At 45.8% G+C, this 23016-nt stretch overlaps 1 protein-coding gene across 1 annotated transcript in view; it reads left to right on the top strand.

Annotated features, from left to right (window-relative positions):
* The first annotated feature begins 1222 nt into the window (after nt 1-1222).
* Nucleotides 1223-23016, top strand: part of LOC309366580 (heterogeneous nuclear ribonucleoprotein L-like) — a 30173-nt gene continuing 8379 nt past the window's right edge. The window contains exons 1-6 of the mRNA XM_081905263.1: nt 1223-1722; nt 3711-3829; nt 11200-11437; nt 11966-12051; nt 13298-13394; nt 13480-13549. Of these exons, the coding sequence (XP_081761389.1) occupies nt 1576-1722; nt 3711-3829; nt 11200-11437; nt 11966-12051; nt 13298-13394; nt 13480-13549 (757 nt within the window). The 5' untranslated portion in view covers nt 1223-1575. The remainder of the gene's footprint in view (nt 1723-3710; nt 3830-11199; nt 11438-11965; nt 12052-13297; nt 13395-13479; nt 13550-23016) is intronic.

Genomic DNA, 23016 nt, shown 5'->3' with positions numbered 1-23016 from the left:
ATTCAGAGTAACAGAGTAAATTCATCTGCATTTTCTGCAGAAGATTTTCAGTCTGTTGTCCATTATCTCCATTTTCAGTTTCATCACAGGAAATATGACTAAGGGCTTCAACAACTGTAAGCATAACTTTTGCTAGAAGCTGCAGTAGTTTTGGCAAGAGCCTCCCATCTTGTGCCTGATAAATGCTTAGGAACTTTTGACTCAAGAAGTAAGGGTTGTTGTTTTTAGCACCGCTCATCTTTTTGTAGAAGCTGAGAAAAAAACCACAATACAGCTTTTATTGTGGCAAAAGTATTCTCTGCATCCAGACATGCGCCGCATGATAAATTAACCTGTTTGGTGTCGCTCAGTATCTTTAACTGTATTAGCCATCAATTGGATAACTTATTCACATCTGGTTTTGGATAAGTACAATGGCTGACCTTTACCTTCATACTAATTTATGTGAGCACACAGGAAAGGATCAAATTTGGCAATTAATTCAAGCAATACAAGAAAGCTACCATTGTTTGGTGAACCAAATGTTTCATCATCTCCCCTAAATGCCAATCAACTTTCTGCCAGAAGGGAAATCACTGCAAAAGCTCTCTAATAATCCTGCTCTGCTTTAATTTGCTCTTCGTGTTTGGATGTGAGTATTTGACCATGGTTTCTTGTTAAATATGTTAGCGTAGAGCTGCTATAGTTTTTACGAGTTTCTGTGCATTTGAACAAGGTAAGCACGATGCCAAACGCTGAATCCAGTAGCAGCTGAAGTTGTAATTGAGGTCGTTTGGCTAGAGAAAAGTTTGTACACCAAACAGTAGACTTTTCCTTTTGTGGGAGAACACACTGGCCATCGTTGAGGGTAGGTTTTTCCATTTACTTCGATAGAATAGAATAAATTATTTGAGCAGAACTAGGCTTGGGTTACTGTACGTTGACTGGTTAAAGTTCCATCCCGGGACTGACATTCCAACGGACCTTTCTCAATCCTCTTCCAAAAATAAATTACATTTATTTAAACAAATTAATCAGCCAGAGTGATCTATTTAAATCAATCAATCAGCCAGAGGGATTCGCTTTTATCGTTGTCTTCTTCCAGGCCGCTTTGGCGAGAACCGCCCTTTGCCACCCTGCACAGATATACAAAACCTCCCCTCCCCTCAGCGCGCGCGCGCTGGCGACCGTTGGCCTTGGTAACGGCGAGGTCGCGCGCTCTTCCGTCGAATAATAAACAACAAACGGCTCCAGCGGCAGGCTCTGGAAGTGGAGGCGGGGACGAGAGAGCAATAGAAGGCGGGGGAGGGGGAGCGGAGGGTTTATCTAGAGGTGACGGGCGTCCCATTTGCCCAGCCGCGTGTCCCTGAACTTTGAGAAGCTTCTCCGTTAGCCAATCACGGAGCTTTCCACACAAAGGTCGCTCCAATCGCAGGACAAGGGCCTGCGCTGTACTTCCCGATCCTTCGCGGCTGTCTTCTGTGAGGTGAACTGGTCCAGAGCATCTTCGTCGGTCTCTTCGCCTGACTCCCGGTTCGCGCGCCGGTTGCGGAGCCCCAAGTGTCCAGTATCCTCCTCACCCGCACTTCGCTGGTCATGTCTGAGCCGTCTTTTGGGCAGGAGGAGGAGGACGGCGCCTACGAGAGCCAGACCAAGCGGCTGAAGCCCAGCGCCAACGCCGCCGCTGCGGAGGGCGAGAGCCGCGAGGAGGCCGCCCCTCGCACCGGGGACTGCTCTGGAGGGGTAAGGAGGGCCTGCCTCTTATAATCCTCGCCCTTCGCAGTGTTCGCCGGGAGTGAACGGCGGGTAGAGAAGACGCGCAGCAGCACCCCGTTGCCAGGTGCGCCAACTGCCAGGTCGGCGTGTGTAATAATAATAATAATAATAATAATAATAATAATAATAATAATAATAATAATAATAATTTATTAATACCCCGCCCATCTGGCTGGGCCTCCCCAGCCACTCTGGGCGGCTTCCATAGAAACCAAAAATACAGTAAAATATCACATGTTAAAAACTTCCCTGAACATCCCTTAAGATGTCTTCTGAATGTCAGGTCATTGTTTATTGCCTTGACATCTGAAGGGCTTTCCACAGGGTGGGCGCCACTACCGAGAAGGCCCTCTGCCTGGTTCCCTGTAGCTTTGCTTCTCGCAATGAGGGAACCGCCAGAAGGCCCTCGGCGCTGGACCTCAGCGTCCGGGCAGAATGATGGGAGTGGAGACACTCCTTCAGGTATACTGGACCGAGGCCGTTTAGGGCTTTAAAGGTCAGCACCATCACTTTGAATTGTGCTCGGAAACGTACTGGGAGCCAATGTAGGTCTTTCAAGACCGGTGTTATATGGTCTCGGCGGCCGCCCCCAGTCACCAGTCTAGCTGCCGCTGTAGTAGCATCGGGACCTTAACACTTCCGTTTCTCCCCATCCTTCTCAATTCACAAGTTGAATCCTAGTATTTCTACAAAGTTTTGTTCATTAGGGGTGTCACGCATCTACCTGTTTTTAGATTGTAAACCGCCCTGTGATCCTCGGGTGACAGGTGGTGTAGAAAATTAATGAATACTCACAATAATACAGTAATAACAATAATAATAAGCGTGCATGTGGGAAGAGGGCTGAGCATGTTTCAGAAAGATTAGTCTGTAACAGGAAACAGCATCTTAAGGTGTGACAGGTTTTTTATTTACATGTATGTAAAGAAAATCAGTGAGAGATTTTACTTTCTTGGGCTCCGTGATCACAGCAGTCACGAAATTAAAAGACGCCTGCTTCTTCGAAGAAAAGCAATGACAAACTTAGACAGCATCTTAAAAAGCAGAGACATCACCTTGCCAACAAAGGTCCGTATAGTTAAAGCTATGGTTTCCCCAGTAATGATGTATGGAAATGAGAGCTGGACCATAAAGAAGGATGATCGCTGAAGAATTGATGCTTTTGAATTATGGTGCTGGAGGAGACTCTTGAGAGTCCCATGGACTGCAAGAAGATCAAACCTATCCATTCTTAAGGAAATCGGCCCTGAGTGCTCACTGGAAGGACAGATCGTGAAGCTGAGGCTCCAATACTTTGGCCACCTCATGAGAAGAGAAGACTCCCTGCAAAAGACCCTGATGTTGGGAAAGATGGAGGGCACAAGGAGAAGGGGACGACAGAGGACGAGATGGTTGGACAGTGTTCTCGAGGCTACCAGCATGAGTTTGACCAAACTTCGGGAGGCAGTGAAAAACAGAAGTGCCTGGCGTGCTCTGGTCCATGGGGTCACGAAGAGTTGGACATGACTAAACGACTAAACAACAACAAAGAAAATCATGGAATTGTAGAGTTGGAAGGGACCATGAGGATCATCCAGCCCAAGTCCTCTGCACTTGTGGATTAAGATTTAAATTAGCCGGTGAGACCACTTTGTCAGATGCACCTGGCTTTGCCACCAGCCGACTGAGGATACATAGGTCCACTTTTATACATCAAAGGATTTATTGTGCAGGAGGCAAAATTTCTCTTGGTTTCCTCTAATAAAACAATGCGAAGAGGGAGGTGTGTTCCTCCATTCTTCACTTTTCTGAAGGCAGTTTGTTCTAACAACTTTGAATTGTGTTGTATATATAACTTCATCTTTCATTCCCCTTTCAAAAGGGGCCTTCAAATTACTTTGTCAGTTAATCATCTATAATATTGTTTTTGATAGATTTAGATCTGAAAAATAAAGTCTGTCACTTTTATTTCCTAGAATGCTGGTGGAAGTTTTCACAAAGTTCCTGTTTCTCCTGTGGTCCATGTCCGAGGGCTCTGTGAATCAGTTGTGGAGGCAGATGTTGTGGAGGCGCTTGAAAAATTTGGAACCATATGGTATGTTTACTATATATTAGATCTTAAGTGACTCACAGCAAGCTTTGTAATGTATTTTTAAAAGACCTCTTCAAGGCTTGTACTGGTACTCCTAAATTGAAGGTAGTGGTAGGCCTACATTTTGGGAGTCCTGAAGCTTGACGGTTATGGGGGCCCCTTCGCAACCAGCAATGGAGTCTGGGCAACAACTGTTATTTTAGTCAAATGTGTTGTTCTGTGACAGAACATCACAGCACTCCATCATCTGTGCTACCGACTCTCAAACTTTGGGATTGTTGAAATAATATTCAACAAAAATTAATCAATTTAAGTTGTGCAACTCAAATTAGGCCTACTAGACCCATTTTAAAAAAAATTATGTGGACTAAGGTCACTTTTGAGGCTCCTTCAAGAATAGGAACACTGAAACTTAAGCTTCATTAATTTCATAGTGTCACGGCCACCCAGATCTGGTCCCAGCTCACAAGAGACCTCACTCCGTTGCAGCTTATTTACAGGAAAAGTTTATTGAAGATTTCTGCTTCTCATACAGTTCAGCATTGTGGCCGTACGTCTGCCACGTTAGACCGCTGAAGTCCCCTCTGACTCCTCCCCTCTTCCGCACCAACTTAATAGCCTGGCTCTAGACCACCTCTTCCTCTCCTTTCTTTTCCGCAGGGTCTTCCTGCCCCCCTGGGTTCCCTCTCTCCGTGACTCGCCTGAGGCTGAATCCTCTGCCGCCTCTTCCCCCCTCTTTCTGGCTTTAGGGCCGGGCTCCTCCCCTGAGCTCTCTCCACTTCCGCGCACCTCTACGCTTGAACTTGGCGCGCGTACGTTGCTGCTGACCTTTCTTTCGACCGCTACACCACCCCCTGCTCTGCTCTCCACCCTTTCCGGCTGAACACCCTGCTCCAACCCCCTCTCTCTGTTCTCTCCTAATCCTGCTCCCTCCGAGAGGCTGACGACTCCACCCCCTTTACTCCGTTCCGGCTGAGACGTCTCTTGCTTCCTCTGTCTTCCACTGGGCTCCTCTCCGCTTCTCCCTTCTCCTCCCCTTTGCTTGATTAAGGTAACCCCCTTTTGAGAATCCTCTGACTCGCTGCTCAGACTCGTGGATTCCCTCAGAATTCCGTCATCTTCTTCCTCATCCTTCTGCCCCTCCTCCCACTCGCTCTCCGTCTCCTCTGTCATCTCCTCCTCTCTCCCAGAAACCCTGACATCCATCCCCCCCTCGAAGCCCCCCCTTCCCCCCTCCCGCTCGCCGGGGACCGGTTGTGGAAACTGCGGCTCTTCGGGGGTAGGCTCAGGATACAGGTCGTCTACGTCAATGTTCTCTGCTGGCAGTTCTGTGTAAGTGTATTCGAAGTCGGGTTCTTCCCCCAAATGCTTCTCAGTCTCTGCTTCCATCGCTACTTCCTCCGGTGCTGCCCGCCAAGGACCTATCAGCCACCTCTTACGCCATTCCTCCTCTGGCTGCTCCTCCCACCAATAAGGGGTTTCCGTGTCCACCCCCGAGCACGATCCCCTGGGCGGGCTTGATTCTGGTGTTCTTCCCTCGGGGGAAGAGAAACCCCTGAACGTGCTATCTGACAATGTGGGTGTGAAAAGCCAGTCATCAAAGTACTCAGCTGGCATGGGTCTATGTGGGAAAAGTGCATGGAACTCTTCTTTCAAAAGGGGTTCGTCTAACTCGTAGCCTGGCACCCAACTATTAGCAGCGGCTGGTGTGCCCTCCCTGGCGAGAAAATATTCAACTCCCTCCTCCCCCCATCTCGAGTCCAGTATCTCTGTGACCTCGTTAAGAGGTTCTGGTCTTGGCGATTCCCCCCTCTCAGGCGCCCTCCTACGTGGCTCTGGGGGTGCTCCTGACTCCTGAAACCTGTGTGGGGTTTTGTAGGGAGTGAGCACCGACCTATGAAAGACCGGGTGCACCCTGGAACCTTCCGGAAGGGCTATACGAAAAGCCACCGGATTGATCTTAGCCTCAACTTGATATGGCCCTAGCTGCCTGTGTCCTAACTTCTTCTTGGCCAATGACCTGGCCGGCATCGCGTGGGCTGCTAACCACACCCAGTCCCCAACCTGGATGTCCTCTCCCGCCCTCCTGTGCTTATCGGCCTGCACCTTATACGCCTGTTTTGCCAGCTCCAAATGTCTCCGCAGCTCCTCGTGCACCTCTTGCAACTCCGCTGCAAACTGGTCGGCATCTTGAGGCCCCCCCCCTCCTGGTGCCGCAAATCTGGGGAAGGTTCTGGGATGACGGCCATTGTTCGCGAAGAAAGGCGTCACCCCGGTGGAAGCGTGTTTCGTGTTGTTGTAGGCGAATTCAGCCATCGGCAGATAGTCCACCCACGCCGCAGGTCGCTGGTTGGCGTAGCACCGCAGGTACTGCTGCATGATCGCGTTGACCCTCTCCGCTTGACCGTTGGTTTGTGGATGCCTCGCCGATGTCAGGTTGATTTTGACGTGCAAGATGCCCAGAAGCTTTCGCCAGAAAGTGGAAACAAACTGGCGCCCCCTGTCGGACAAGACGGACTGCGGAAGTCCATGCACTCTGAAGACGTGATCGATGAAGAGCTTTGCGGTCTGTTCTGCCGTCGCCACCTTGGCACAAGGGATGAAGTGCGCCATCTTGGTGAACAAGTCCACCACCACTAACACCGCCGTCTTACCTCTGGAGCTGGGCAGGTCTGTAACAAAGTCCAACGCTACCCTCTCCCACGGTTGCTGCGGTGTCTCCAGCGGTTCTAGCAATCCCGCCTGCTTCTGGTGCATTGGTTTGGACCTCTGGCAGATATCACACCTGGCGACGTAGTCCGCCACCTCTCCTCTCATCTGGGGCCACCAAAAGTCTCTAGCCACCAACTCCATCGTCTTTTCTTTGCCGAAATGGCCTGCACTAGGGGCGTCATGCAACTGTTGCAGAACCTTGGCTCGAAGATCGTCGGTGGGCACGTAAAGGGCACCCTTACGAGTCAAAAGTCCATCTTGTAATTGAAACTCATCGTTGTGTCGCGACCCTCCGCGTAGCTCCTCCATCTTAGACTGTGCAAACTGATCCCTTTGCAACGCGCGTCGCACCGCGTCCAGGTCGACTGCGATGGTAGCGCACGTCCACGCCTGCGGTGCGAAAATGTGCTTTGCTGCGATTGGAGCTGCTTCCTCCAAGTATTGCGGCTTTCGGGACAGCGCGTCTGCAATAACATTGGAGTCTCCTGGGATGTATTCTATTTTGAAGTCGAAGTCCGCAAAGAACTCCGCCCAGCGCATGTGTCGCTGGGTCTGCAACTTAGCCGTCCGCCAATACTCTAAGTTCTTGTGATCCGTGCGGACCTGCACCGTGTGCTTGGCTCCTATTAAGAAGTGTCGCCACGCTTTGAAAGCTGCATGAATGGCCAACAACTCCCTGTCCCATATGGTATAATTGCGCTCCGTCTTGCTGAGCTTCCGGGAGTAGAACGCACCCGGTCGCCAGTTGCCTTGTGAATCCTCTTGCAAAAGAACGGCCCCAACCGCTCTATCCGACGCATCGGTCTCTACCCGCATGGGTCTGCCGGGATTCACGTGGAGCAGCTGCTCTTCGGAGGCGAAAAGACCCTTAAGCGTCCGGAAGGACCGCTCCGCTTGTTCGGTCCAGACGAACTTCTTCTTCTTGGAACTGAGGGTGTCAGTGATCGCCGCCGTCGCGTTCGCAAAACCTTTAATAAACTTGCGGTAAAAATTGGCAAAGCCGATGAACCTCTGGACCTCTTTCCGATTTCGAGGGCTTTTCCAGTCCAACAGCGCTTGAACCTTAGCCCTGTCCATGGCCAGTCCCTCGTCGGACAACTTGTAGCCAAGGAAATCAACCTCTCTGACATCAAACTGGCACTTTTCCAACTTGGCGTACAGCCTGTGTTCCTTCAGCCTCTGCAGGACCTCCCTCACGTCCTTATCGTGATCCTCCGGCGATTCCGAGAAAATCAGGATATCGTCGAGAAAGCAGACACACTTTTTGTAGAGGAGACCTGCTAGCACGTGGTGCATAAATGCTTGAAAAACGTGGCTGCCATTTTGGAGGCCGAAAGGCATGACTCTGTATTCGTATGTGCCCAGAGGGGTGAACATGGCGGTCTTCCACTCATCTCCTTTCCGGATGCGGATGAGATTGTAAGCTCCACGTAGGTCCAGCTTGGTGAAAATCTTGCCCCTCCTGACGGTCGCTAAAAGGTCGTCAATCTTGGGCATGGGGAAAGCTTTGGGCTTAGTCAAGCTGTTGATGAACCTGTAATCCACTATAAGCCTTTTTTGGGGCGTGTCCTTCTTCTTCACAAAGAAAACAGGGCTGCCTCCCGCTGCTTTAGATTCCTGGATGAAACCGCGCTTGAGGTTATGGTCTATGAACTCCCGAAGCTCTTGCATTTCGTCCTCCGACATGGAGTACAGCTTGGCAGCAGGCAATTGCGCCCCTGGCACTAAATCAATCGCGCAGTCGTAAGGTCTATGAGGCGGCAACTTGTCAGCTTCCTTCTCACAGAAAACCTCCAAGAAGTCCTGGTACTTGTGAGGCACTGTTTGCACCATACTCAGATGCAATGGCTGCTCAGCTTCTCCTCCCTGATCGGTCTGAAAGCAATGCTGAGCACAATACGATGAACAAAAGTTGATCTGCCTCTGGTACCACGCAACCGCGGGACTGTGCCTCTCCAGCCAACTCATGCCTAACACGATGGGTGTGTCCGATAAGTGGGTGACATTGAAACTAATAAGCTCTCGATGGTTGCCAATCTGCATCATCATGGGAGGGGTTTGCTGCACCACTTGCCCCCCCAGCAACTTCCTGCCGTCCACCGTGACCACGTTCAGAGGCGTCGTTGCAGGCAGGAGCGCCATGTTGTGCTGCTTAACGAACTGCAGTCCCATGAAGTCGGCGTTGCTTCCCGAATCGATCGTTATTGGAACCTCAAGGAGTCTCCCATCAGGCAACTGGAGTGTTGCTGTGAGCAGAACTGCCGGTTTGGGAGGCAAAGGGTCCACGCTCTGCAGTGATGCTGGGGGCTTGTCTACAGATCCGCCTGGCTGAGCCCCAGTAGCTCTGCTTCCAGCCAGGCACTGTCGTTTCCCTGAAGCTGCTCCCCTGGTTGCACCTCTGCTGTTACAGTTGCCAGCGCTGCAGCGTGCTTCTGGAGCCTCTGGGGGCACTCTTTCGCCATATGGTGCGCACTGTCACAGATGTAACACTTCCTGGTTCCTCTAGGAGGCTTCGCTTTGGCTGCACCAGGGACAGGGCTCTGGGATGGCTTCTGAGCCCTAGCACCACCAATCTCCATTGGCTCCTCTCTGTCCTTCCCCATTGGCGAGGGGTGCGCACGGCTGAAGTCCCTGTGCCCAAAAGGGAGAGTCCTTGCTTTCGCACGCGCTTGGGGCCCGTCCTCCTCATGCCACGGACGCCCCTCATGTCGAATTCCAAGAGCTAAAGCCCGTTGCACCACGTCTTCTAGGGTCTGGGGTCTGTCCCCCCTAGCGATCTCATCCTTGATGGGGGGGCTCAATCCCTCCCAAAAAAGATCTCTGACCGGTTTACTGTCCTTTGGCCAATCTAAGGCGGTGAGCAATGCAAAAAATTTAGAGTGGTATTGGCGCACAGTCGCTTTCCCCTGCCTCAGCCCGTGCATTTGACGGCGCGCAATGTCCACATCCACAGAGGATTGAAAACAAGAATCCATCGCTTTGATGAACGCAGTTGAATCGCGACGGGCCGGTCCATCTTCGCGCCACAAATTGCGTAGCCAAGCCCTGGCCTCCCCATGCAGGTGCGAAACAATGAACCCCACTCTCTCCTCCTCATCTTTAAAATCGTGACGGAGTAAGTGCAGTGCATATACAACGTCCGCTCTGAAATTGGGATAGTCTTGCAAGTTGCCATTAAAATGCGGAACTAGGGCACCCCCCCTCCGTCCAAGCGCAATGCCCTCCGCTCTGGATCCTGGGGCCCCCGCCTTGTCCGCGCGCTCCCACCTTGCCTGCAAATCCTGGCACGTCTTCTCCAGGTCGTCATTCTTCTTCTGCGAAGCAATGACTGCCGATGTGAGAGCGGTAACCTGATTCCGCAATGCAACCAGCTGCTCCTCAGCGCTCATGGCTGCTCCCGTTCGTGAGCTTCGCAAAAAAAAATTTTTGCTTTCGCAGAGGGGACTTGCTGTCACGGCCACCCAGATCTGGTCCCAGCTCACAAGAGACCTCACTCCGTTGCAGCTTATTTACAGGAAAAGTTTATTGAAGATTTCTGCTTCTCATACAGTTCAGCATTGTGGCCGTACGTCTGCCACGTTAGACCGCTGAAGTCCCCTCTGACTCCTCCCCTCTTCCGCACCAACTTAATAGCCTGGCTCTAGACCACCTCTTCCTCTCCTTTCTTTTCCGCAGGGTCTTCCTGCCCCCCTGGGTTCCCTCTCTCCGTGACTCGCCTGAGGCTGAATCCTCTGCCGCCTCTTCCCCCCTCTTTCTGGCTTTAGGGCCGGGCTCCTCCCCTGAGCTCTCTCCACTTCCGCGCACCTCTACGCTTGAACTTGGCGCGCGTACGTTGCTGCTGACCTTTCTTTCGACCGCTACACCACCCCCTGCTCTGCTCTCCACCCTTTCCGGCTGAACACCCTGCTCCAACCCCCTCTCTCTGTTCTCTCCTAATCCTGCTCCCTCCGAGAGGCTGACGACTCCACCCCCTTTACTCCGTTCCGGCTGAGACGTCTCTTGCTTCCTCTGTCTTCCACTGGGCTCCTCTCCGCTTCTCCCTTCTCCTCCCCTTTGCTTGATTAAGGTAACCCCCTTTTGAGAATCCTCTGACTCGCTGCTCAGACTCGTGGATTCCCTCAGAATTCCGTCATCTTCTTCCTCATCCTTCTGCCCCTCCTCCCACTCGCTCTCCGTCTCCTCTGTCATCTCCTCCTCTCTCCCAGAAACCCTGACACATAGTATATCTGTCCCTGATTGAAGCATTGGAAGTACCAAATCCTTCAAAAGTTAATTTTGAGGCAGATCGTTCTGCTTGTCTACATATGGAAGCTGGGTAAGAGAGCACCCTGGTTCTCTTTCTCTACATTAGATATTCATAATTTTATCCTCAGAACTTTGCATTTTGCTTTACAGTTGAAAGATGAGGTATGACTGATGTCACTCTTGTGCCTGAAAAAAATGCAAACCTTTGCTCCAAACTAAGCCTTTGGTTACATAGACACATTTGCTGTAGATTTCAACAAATGTTCCATTGACTTTAAGAAAGGAAGTAGATTTTTTTGAGTTTACAATAAGAATTTTTATTGTAAAGTCTTTTAAGATCAGATTTCACCTATGATTTACAATCGATGGCCTTAAATAATTAGAGCTCATTAATGGTTTTATTGTTTTTCCTGCAGTTATGTGATGATGATATCATTTAAACGCCAGGCTTTGGTAGAATTTGAGGATATTGAAAGTGCGAAAAAATGTGTGACCTTTGCATTAAGTGAACCGTTATATATAGCTGGGCAACAAGCATTTTTCAATTATTCTACCAGCAAAAGAATTACTCGTCCGGAAAACACAAACAGTGTCTCTGGTGGGAACAAAGTTCTTCTCTTATCAATTCAGAACCCTCTATATCCAATTACAGTGGTACGTCTTACTCTTAAGCATAACTTTACCTAACCTTAGTGCATCATATTAGCTACATAAGGTAAAATCTTTAAGGTTTTCATTCTGTGTATTCCCAATTTATAAATGGTATAAGACCATGGTATATTTATAAATGGTATAAGTTAAAATTTATTTAAGAGCACTAAAATTTTGGCAGTCTTATTAGATATCTGAAACGCATAGAGTTAAAACTGGATTTAGGCTTACTGCTTTGAATTGCCTTGTTTCAAGGATAAACTTTAGAATATTTGTCCTCTTTTCTCTCATCATTCCATAACTACATAGAGAAGGCAAGGATATAATATCTGTCACGGGGATAAATTTCTTGATCTATGCTTAGTACACAAGATTTCTTGATCTATGCTTAGTACACAAGAGACTTTCTCTCAGAAACTAAATCCAAACTTTAAATGGGGGTTATTTTGTTTGTGTGTGCTAATAAAATTTTGAATAGTATTTGTCAGGTAAATCTTCAAATCTCTGACTATTTCCCTCATTCTTCTGTAGGATGTTTTGTATACAGTGTGCAACCCTGTGGGGAAAGTAAAACGTATTGTCATATTCAAGAAGAACGCAATACAAGCCCTGGTTGAATATCCTTTTCGTATCACTTTGTGCCTGTGTGTATAGATTATGTTCTAGGGCAGGGCAGTCTAACCTCTCAGACCAAGTGGGCCACAAGAGTACTTTGGCACAGAACCTGGGGACCACACAGTGATTTAAATTTCCATATCATATATTAGAGTTTGCAATAAATATTATTTAATATGCACAATTAATATATTTAATTAAACACAGGCAACCCCCCATTTGCGCGAGGGTTATGTTCAGGGTCATCGCTCTTGTAAGCTTGCCTTACCCTCACCCTGCTGCCATTCTTCCCTCTTCTGGTGTCAAACATTGCAGGTGCAGTCAGTCACACATGCCTTGAACATGCACAAATTGAAAGTTGCCTGTATATATAATTAAATACACAATTAGTAGATTTAATATACAGTGGTGCCTCGCAAGGCGAAAATAATCCGTTCCGCGAGTCTCTTCGTCTAGCGTTCTTTTCGTCTTGCGAGGCATTCGTCTTGCGGGGCACCACTGTATTTAAAACAGATCAGAACCATTCTTTTTTTTTTTTAAGCAACCAAACAGATCCAAAAACAAGGATGCCGCAAGGTGTGGGGAGTTGCTGGTTGCAGTCAGAATTCCTGTCAGGAAAGAGAAGGGAGAGGGATAAAGCAAGGGAGTTCTTATTAGCTCTTGGTGAGGCAGTAGGGCACGGAGGGGGGGGGGGAGAGGAGAAGAAGCAACTCTGTGCTAGGGAATCACTGAACTCATCTCTGCACATCATCCAGCCTCTGGCCTACTTCCTTTTTCACAGCCGCTGTTTATATAGCAACATGGCAGCTCCTGCAGGCCAGAGGGAGCATCCCAGTTACACCTGTGGTCAGCTGTTCTTTCCAGCTGTGGAAAGCATTTTGAATGGCTATCCTGTGGTTCTTGCCATTTATCACTAGGAGCCATCCCATTCTTTCCCACCTCATATCCCATCCTGAGAGCCGTGCAGACTATTACCTAAATTGGGGATGGGGAGCTTGTGGTTCTCTAGATAGTGTTTGAGTATTGCTCCAGTCATGCCTCATCACTGGCCATGCTGACTATGGTATTAGTCATTCATTCATACATAAAATTGGTGTTTCTGCATGTGTAACCGCATGTTAAATAAAGAGCCTTGAGTAATTTCTAGGAGATCTACTGTGTTGTGGTTTAAATTAGCATGACTTGTGGCTATTTTTTGGGGGGAGGGTGGAGGCATTGTTTTAAACAACAATCCTTAACATAAATCAAGTTCAAATCGGTTATCTGTGCTCAGAAGGCAAAAGCAGCACTCAACGGAGCAGATATATATGCAGGATGTTGTACACTAAAAATAGAATATGCAAAGGTAATGATCATACTTTCTTCAGCGGCTAAACTGTTTTGGGAGGAAATCAATGATTAAGACTTGCTATTTGTTTATATTTTAACAGTCAACTCGACTTAATGTCATTCGAAATGACAATTGTAGTTGGGACTATACAAAACCATATTTGGGCAGAGGTAAGTATTTTGGTAACTGTACTAAATGTGCATTTAAATATATACATATATGCAGTTAGCTTGTCTAATGTGTTAGTCACTTCAAGCCAGGTATTTCTGATGCAGCTCTTGTGATAGGCATCCTGACTTGTAATCCTGGAAAAGAATAATTCAACATTATTGCCCCTTGCTGGTTCCTTTTGATCTATTTAACACGGAGCCCACACATGCAAGCATGTTTGCAGTACAAGGACTTGCATTTCTCCAAGCAGCTCTCACTCTTTGGAGGAGAGGACACTGATGCAGACTTTCCTTACAAACTACAAACTTGCACACTGCTTCTCCACGGGAAGGATTTTCCTCATTTGTTGGACAAGGCATTAAGAAGGATAGAGGACTCCAGCAGGCTGACTCTACACTTCATCATGCACCACATCGGCATCATCAACAGGCCCTCTGAGAAACCTCAGACTTGCAACTCACCTTGACTGCATACTGCATGCACCATCACCACAAGCATATCAAGGAGGACCACTTACAGCACTTCTGGTTTGCATGGCACGAAAATACCATGGTAGACTGTACCCATTCTAAACCAGTTTGCATGTGTTTCCAGTCTTATGTCCCTTTAAAATTACCGTTGTAGAATGAAACACCATAAAATGGAAGATCCAAACTCTTGTTTCTCTCCTGGTTTTTTACCAGTGTAAATGCTTTCTAAAGGACTGCCCTTACTTTAAAGATTAATTGAAATTCACCTGTACCCTGTCAAATGAGTCCCCGCAAGCACCAATATTTGATTCAAGGTCTAAAATGTCTGAGCATTTTTAATTGCAGAAGCTAGTTGGAATAGTGTTTTCATCAGTAAAAAAACCTGCATGGAAATGTAAAAGGAATTGCTATGTAGTTTGATTTCTGTAAATGCTCTTTGTAACTGAATGATTTGTGTATAATCTGCTGTAATGTACCTTTTGAAAATCTAGGCAATTATAACATGGAGGTGGGAACTTAACCTTACCAAGGTAGAGTATCTTCTAAATTTTAAACATAGTGAAGGTTTCATCTTTCCTTTTAATCATTGCAGAAAGGTTGTTTTTACTGGTAGTGCTTTGGCTTGTAAAAATGTATTATTTAAAGGTTAGGGCTTGGACATGCAGAATTAAGTGTTTGTAAAAGGTTAATAAGGGGGCTGCAGTATTGGTTAGCAGATTGTCCACCTGCAGTACGTTACATTAAAGCTCACGTTCCCCCTCCTTTAAACTACCGAATTGGGAAGTCACTGAGTTACCTTGGGCAATTCAGTGGATAATTTTCCAAAATATATAGATGTATATTCAAGCAACTAGCAAACATGTAGTTCAGACTGTAATTTTAAACTGTGCCTTGGCTTAGTACATGAAAGATTGGGAAATGAGAAATATTTTCTTGAAGGAAAACAAACAAAACAGGTGCTCTCAAGTGTGTGGCAATGTCCGGTGGAATTTTTTATTTCCATTTCATCAGCAAATTCAGTGTGGTGGAGCTGGAGATAAGATGGCGCCGGCAGTAAGTCTTCTGTGAGCCTCAACAGAGTGAGTAGGAGCTTTTTATAGAATAATAACAACAATACAGAAAGACACTCGGAAAAATCAAAGTTTAGCCTGATAAAGAATCCGGGAGCTACCAGGAGGTATTTTAAACCTCCCCTTTCTCCTCTCCCCTCCGGAGCTTCTTTTTTCCTTTTTCTATCTGCCCTTTGTATCCCGCGGAAGCTATTCAAATCTTCCAAGGCCATCCAGTGCTATTTTGAGGCTATTTGAGTGCTATTTTGAGGCTATCTGAGGCAAATTCCAACCTCTGAGCTCCTTTTGAATAAGGTCCTAGCACACGGCTAGAGAAGATAACTCAAATGGTACTTACAAGACAGAATTACAAAGAACTGGGGATTCCTTTAGCTCAAGTACAAGCTGTTGAACCCCCTGCCCCAAAGAAAAAGCAGGCAAAAATTCCATATTATTTTAAACCAAAAGAAGAAGAAATAAAAGGAAATAAAAACACAGAGACCCTGCATTTGCACGAATGGTCTGTCGACCGTACCTCGTTCGGAAGGGGCATGGAAGCAGAGGGTGGTGGAGGAAAAGGAGTCGACCTGGCAACCGAGTTAAAGCAGGCTACTACAGAAAATACAGCCCTTGAGGCCCGACCGGAACAGGAGCCTCAACTGGGAAACCCAGAAGCTAGGTCAAGGGAACCCACTCATCAATCTATGCTTGGAGGAAAGGGGGGGTCTCCTGCCCCGATCGAGGTGGAGGAGTGGCTAAACGACACAAGAGCTCGACATCCAGATCTGGGCAGTTTTAATTACATAATGACAGGGTTGTACAAAGATCTGTTGGAAGAACATCAAACTCAGCTAATTAAAGAACTGGGGCCAATTAAAAACTTTCTTTCAGAATGTTTGGGTTTGCTCACCTCCCTGATTGAACTAATCAGGAGGAAAGAGGACTGCCACTTTCACAAAGAAGCCAGCAATAAGCCAAATGGAAATAAAATCCAGCCCAACATCAAAGAAAGGAAAACAAGCAGAGCCAAACTAGTCCAAGGGAAAGTACTGGCCACTAGGAAACCTTCCTTAAAGGGAAAGAGACCAATGCATAAGAAGAAGCCGAAGAATGTGAAGATAGGCCGAAAGGCTAAGCTGCCCTCCTGGACGGGGAAAATGAACTTCTCAAAGTTATTCAAGATTTTGGAGAACTCAAGCACAAAGAACCCCAGCATAACAACGCCAAATAAGAGTCAAAGCCCAAACATTTTAAATAAACGTCAGGTGGCTAGCCCTCCAAGGCAAGTAAAACAATCGCTGCCCCCCAGTGGCAAACTAAAGAAAACTCCAGACCCAAAGCAAGAAACTCCCCAGAAGGGAGCACAAAAGAGCCAGAACTTAATTTTAATTAAACATAAACTAGTCCTCCTCCCTCTCTTCAAGCATGGAGGCCTTTCCACACCTGCACAACAGAGAATTTATATACTTAAGAAAATTGACTTAGTCATCAGAGGCCTTATTCCAGCAGAAAATATTGTTAGCGTGAAATTTCTTCCTTTTGATAAGGCCCAAAACAGAGTCGTGGTGACCTTTAAGGACTGGTCGGTAACTAAACAAATCTTGGACAAGAGGGACAGGCTTCAGAGGGCTGGCCTGTTGGTGACCCGCCTATTCGAAGAGTCTGGCGTTCCACCATCCCTCTTAGGAACTCGCAAAGACAAACTGGAACATACTGAGCAAGGGTCCTTGAAACTAAGACAGGAGATGAGACTGCCTAATGAGGGGACGGATAACTTCTATCCAGAAGAAAAGGCATTAATAAATCAGTTTGGATTGTTGCCTTTCCTTGCCCAATCTGAGATCTTGAGAAGATTGGAGACCCTTAGAAATAAGCTAACAGAGATGAATGCTCAGGAAAAAGTAAGAGAGAAAGAACCGGCAACGGACCAATTAAAGAAAGAGAACCTCTCTGAAAAAGCCAAGACAGACCCCATGAAAGATTACTCTTATAATACCTCTGCAACTGCAGAGATAAACCTGTTAACAACAGATCTAACACAGTGCGCAAGGGATAAACTACCATCTAAGAAGGAAACCATCCCTATGGCAACCATGAAAGACTACCTTTATAATACCTCTGCAGCTGCAGAGATAAACCTGACAGCAACAGATCTAACACAGTGCGTAAGGGACAGCAACAATCTACCATCTAAGAAGGAAACCATCCCTATGACAACCACAACGCGCTCTTGGACCAGCATGAGATACCTGGATGAGGATGAACTTGGTATCAGTCAAATAGAACACCTCAAGGTAGATTCGCCAAAAAAAGGAGTACTGATCACTAATGTTAGCACGCTGCACCCTTCAATTGATTCCATTGAGTACCTGGGCGATAATACATCTATGGACATTGCCAAAATGAACGAAATTCAACCAATAGATAAAAAGATAGGCCCTAAAAATCTTTCAAAGGCAAATTGACTAAGATCAACCTTTGGCAAGACAACGTGCAACCTTGCCTTGCTAACTTGGAATATTGCAGGTTGGCAAAAGAGGGTTTCTGACCAATCCTTTGCTAAATATATCCAGAGACATGACATTGTGTTTCTCCAGGAGACCTGGAGCACAAGTGAAGTGGAGTTAAATGGCTTTTCTGCGTTCTCCCTCCCAGGTCTTTTAAGTACTAGAGGGGGGCGAGTTAAAGGTGGGTTAGTTACTTTAATCTCAACAAGGCTAAGGGCCATATTTAAAAAACTAGACCCACTAGACCATCTGGCCACAGCTGTGCAAGTACAGTGGAGAACCCACAGCTTGCTGCTGATTAACGTATACCTACCCCCACAAAGAGAGAAAAGACTGATAAGAAATACTTGGGCTCAGTTAGAACAGTATCTTGACAAACTATCAAATCAATTTCCTGATGCCTCTGTAGTGGTGGCAGGCGACCTAAATGCCAGAACTGGACAATCTGATGAGGCTTTGTATGCCCATTTCCATGAAACAGCCCCCATTATAGAGGAAGCCCACTCAATACCAGCTAGAATCTCAAAGGATAAAGGCTGCAATTATGCCGGCTTATGCCTATTACACTTGGTCAACAAGTTGGACTTGGTTATACTAAATGGCCGTACAGAGGGGGAGAAGGTCGGAGAATTCACATTTATATCTAACAATGGTGCCTCCACAATTGATTATATAATCGTGTCGTATGATCTTCAAAACAAAGTTCTGGAATGCAAAGTGGAGGAGCGCTTAGACAGTGACCATCTGCCATTAAGTGCACTCGTAGCTGCGGGAAAGGATTTATCCTGCGCTGAGAAAATCGAACATTCGAGCCCTACAGCTTTGGAGCTCAGATATTCTCGTATCAGATGGACAGATGAACTGCATAAGGAAATTTCAAGTAGGCTATGCTCAAAGGAATTCCTCACTAAGAGAGAAAACCTTATAACTTCCTCAAGCCATGAATTAAAGATAAATTTATTTCAGGAGTTAATTTCACTCCTTCAAGATTCCCTGAAGGAAAAAAGGAACAGGTCAAGTAGGCAATCCTCAGTATATAAAAACTCCAAACCCTGGTTTGATCAAGAATGTCAGGACATGAAGCTAAACTTACTGAAAAAATACAAGAATTATAGATCTGCCAATTTACCCCAACTCCCCACGGTCTGGTTTGAAGATAAACGAAATTATAAAATCTTGATCAAAAACAAAAAAATCCTGGCACAGAAAAGAGAATGGAAATGCCTAATAGATGCATCCAGAGAGAGAGATTCGGCCACCTTCTGGAGACTGGTAGCAAATGGAGTGCGATCTACCTCCTCAGAAGTGGAGTATACTATACCTGCAGGGACTTGGGAGGCATTTTTCCAATCTTCATATTCAGCTCTGCCTTTGACACAGCCACTAATACAGTGTGCGGCAGGTGATGAGTGGCCTCCGGTGTCGGTTGCGGAGATCAGGAGACTTATTCAGGCACTCAAACACAGAAAAGCCCCGGGAGCAGATAATATCGCTCCTGAGCTTCTCAAAGCCAATATTGACTGGTGGGCCCCAGTCCTTGCCACCCTATTCACCAGCATAGATCAAACAGCAATAATACCAGAGGACTGGGGATTGGCAATCATCGTTCCCATATTCAAGAAAGGCTGTAAACTTGATCCAGCCAATTACAGACCAATCAGTCTCTTAAGCATCATTAGCAAACTTTATGCAACTCACTTACGTGAAAAGTTTGCGGACTGGCTGGAACAGGAGCACATCCTAAAGGAAGCCCAGGCTGGTTTCAGGGCACATAGATCAACTCTAGACCAAGGACTGGTATTGCAACATCTAGTGGAGAAATACACCTCAAAGAAAGGAGGCTCCCTCTATGTAGCCTTTATAGATTTCAAATCAGCTTTCGATTTGATACCCCGGCACAGACTTTGGGAAAAATTAAATGCCACAAACATCGATAGACGTCTTTTGCTTCTTATCCGTAGACTACATGAAAATACTCGGATCCGTGTTAGATGCGACCGTTATGGGAACCTATCAAAGGAAATCCAAAGTTTCCATGGTGTCAAGCAAGGCTGTGTTCTTGCCCCTATTCTATTTAACTTCTATATAAACTCCTTAGTCGGAAAGATGGAGGAAGAAAGTACTCATCCCCCAAACCTAAATAATATACCAATCCCAGTCCTTTTGTACGCAGATGATGCGGCACTTATTTCCTTCTCTTGTATGGGTCTAAGAAAACTTTTACGAGCTCTTACAGAGTATTGCGAAGCTGAACACCTAATAATAAATTACACTAAATCAAAAATTATGGTGTTCTCCAAGAGAAAACTCCGACATAAATGGAAAATTAATAACCAACCTATTGAGCAAGTAACATCTTTTAGATATCTTGGAATAATTTTTGATGAGAAGGGATCTTGGTGCCATCAGATTAAGAACTCCATTGTAAATGCGCAAAGATCTTCCAGAGCTATCATAAGATTCTTTTACAGAAAAGGAGGTCAATATGTTCCTGCTGCCTCCCAGGTCTTTGTTGCAAAAATACTTCCACAATTGATGTATGGCACCCAGATATTTAATTGTCAAAAACTCAAGTCCCTGGAATCTGTACAAACTAAATTTTACCGCTCCCTACTAGGGTTACCTACCTGTGTCCCCAACACAGCCATCAGGCTGGAGGTAGGTCAACTCCCTATTAATGCCAGGATATGGATCCTGAAGATTCACTTCTGGCTAAAACTCATATTTTTCCCAGTGGGAGTGGCTCCATTGACTCTACTAGACCCGTTCCAGTCTAAATGGAGATTGTCGCTTTATGAAAAATTGAAGGGCCTGGGGCTTTCCCCACAAGAACTTATAGCCTCAGGTTTTGAAAAGGCTAAAAGGATGGTGAGCCAGCGAATAGGAGATGTAGAGCTTCAGGACCATATGAGCAAGATAGATAAATATCCAGCTATCCAAGATTATGGAAAAGGGTTTAATCTAACACCATATTTGCTGGATCTACAAATCGCAAAATACAGGCGGGCGTTTACCCTTACCAGATTTGATGTACTGCCATCTGCCTTACTAAAGGGCAGATACGAGGGCACACCCTATGCTGAACGAGTTTGCCCATGTGGTCTGAAAGAGGTGGAAACGGCTTCACATGTGTTGTTACACTGCGACCTTTACGGGGATATTAGGTCACTGTTTATCTCCCCTATCGTTCAGAAATTTCCAGGTCGATCTGAATCTCAGCGGCTGAAAATCCTACTAGGAGATAAAAACCCAGAAGTAACACTGAAAGTGGCCAAATTTTCTGCGGCTGCGATCAAGCGGAGGGCATTAGCTGTAAAAAAGTAAAAGACTTGACCCCTGGACAAGCCCCCCCCCCATTTTTTTAAGTCTATACATATACTGTAGTGCATATATGTGTGTGTGTGGGTGTGGGTGTGGGTGTGTGTGCATATGTGTATTGCTTTTATGTATAATTTTACAATTTTTAATTGACACCGTTATTCCCTTTGTAAACTATTGTTGCTTTTTATGTTTTTTCTGGTCTATGACCGTAATAAATTCATTATCATTCAGTGTCATATCACAAACTACTTTTGAAAGAAGCAGAAGTGTTGTTTTCTTCGTTCTCCCCTCTTTTATCCTTTCTCTCTCCTGTTCTCTTTCTCTCTTTCCAGACTTTTTGATTCTATTTGTTCTAGATATTCTTCTCTTGAATTGTGAAAACTTTAATAAAAATTGATTTGGAAAGTACTCTCAGTTTCAAACAGGGTTGCCATGTACTAGAGTGGCTCCTATATTGTGGCCTGTGTATGTGAAATGTAAAGCTCCCTTGGACCTGTGGAAGAAGATATAAGCATACTGTTCTATCTTGTACTGAAGTAGAGTTGCTCCCTTGTTCCTTCCCATGTGTTTCAGGCAAGAAGAGAGCTGAATTTACCATTTACAGTTCATTTTGTAGCAATGTTCTTCCTTGAGCAGAGATGGGAAATCTGTAGCCCTGCAGGTTGTGTTGGACTCCAGCTCTCATCAGCTACACCTAGCATTGCCATTAGCCAGGCATGATGGGAGTTTTAGTCCAACAACATTTGGAGCGCCACATATATCTCATCCTTGCTCTAGACAAGAAGTGATGAAAGAAAACACAGTTACTTCTTTCTCCAAAATCTGTAACCAGCAACAGTCTTAATAAAGCAGCACGGAAAATGCTTGAGTATTTTTATTTTTTTTTTTTTAAATAATTTTTATTAAGGTTTTCCAAATTAAAACAAATAAAATCCAATTCATAAACTTTTTCCAATATCTAGGACTTCCCCTCCCCACCCCCTCTTGTGTTCCAAATCTTCCAAAAAAGCAATAATATTCAACAAATTCTTATTCCCAAAATACACTCATCATCAATAACTCAATTTATCCAAATTTCCATCCCCTAAGGTCGACCTATTCCCTTCCACGAGTTCCCCCCTTTCAAATATAATACAGATGAAAATAGAATAAAAACAAACAATAATTTTACAACCTTTGGATTCCAAATTTCCCTCCCCTCTTTCCCTGTTGCGTTCCTCCTATCCCTCCACTTCTAATGTCTTCCTGATGAACCCACATTTCACTAAACCCACATCCCTCTGGTTCTTTACCGGTCTTTTTTTTAAATTACAGATGTCCAATCATAGAAGGAGTCTATCAAAGGGGGCCCATTTCTTCTATCCAGATTTTTATATCCAGGAGTATAAACTCCAATTTTATATCCATAAGCTTGTCAAATCTGGATATCCCTAATGTTCCCACTCCAGTTCTGTCCAGTTCTTGTTGTTTCCTTGTTCTTGTCAATCACTCTCCTCCTTTTTACTTCCCTGTTCCCTCACAGAAATGTTCTTTTTCCAAAGGCTTCTAGTGTCTCTACAGAGGCTTGTTATTCAGGAGCAAAACATTACATCATGTTCCTTTCATTTTTCAACAGATTAATCCATTGTTTCCAGTAAAGTGTAGGCCTCTGTAGACAAAATAATGTTCCATTTCTGCAGTTTCCCAGGAGATTAAAAGTTCTATCCAACTGTTCAAGTTTCCCGTCGAAAACACATGCAATGTCCCTCAGCTCCTCTAGGTGGATTACAATAACAAAGTTCCCTTCCAGATCACATCCGCCAGTCCAAATAACTTATAAATCCTTATTTGAAACAATTTATCTCCAATTTATAACAAATGTAACCGGCAAAGTCCTCATAACAAAGTCTCAATTTCATTCTTCCGTTTTGACAGCTCTTTGACAGCTGTCAAAACCTCCGTTATTCTTCTCCAGGCATTTTCACGAATCGCTCCAGGGATTCCGGGGGGGTTGCTTTTTAATCCGAATTCCACTTTTCTCCTCCAGCTCAATCTTATAAATTTCCCTCGCGAAGTTGCTAGTTCGGCAAGATAAGGTTCCTCTCGATCTTAGTTATCCAGTCCTTTGTTTTGGCTCTTC

This window comes from Podarcis melisellensis (genome assembly GCF_964234715.1).
Source record: "Podarcis melisellensis genome assembly, chromosome: 3".
Classification (NCBI taxonomy): domain Eukaryota; kingdom Metazoa; phylum Chordata; class Lepidosauria; order Squamata; family Lacertidae; genus Podarcis; species Podarcis melisellensis.
This window is presented reverse-complemented; position numbering and strand designations above follow the sequence as displayed.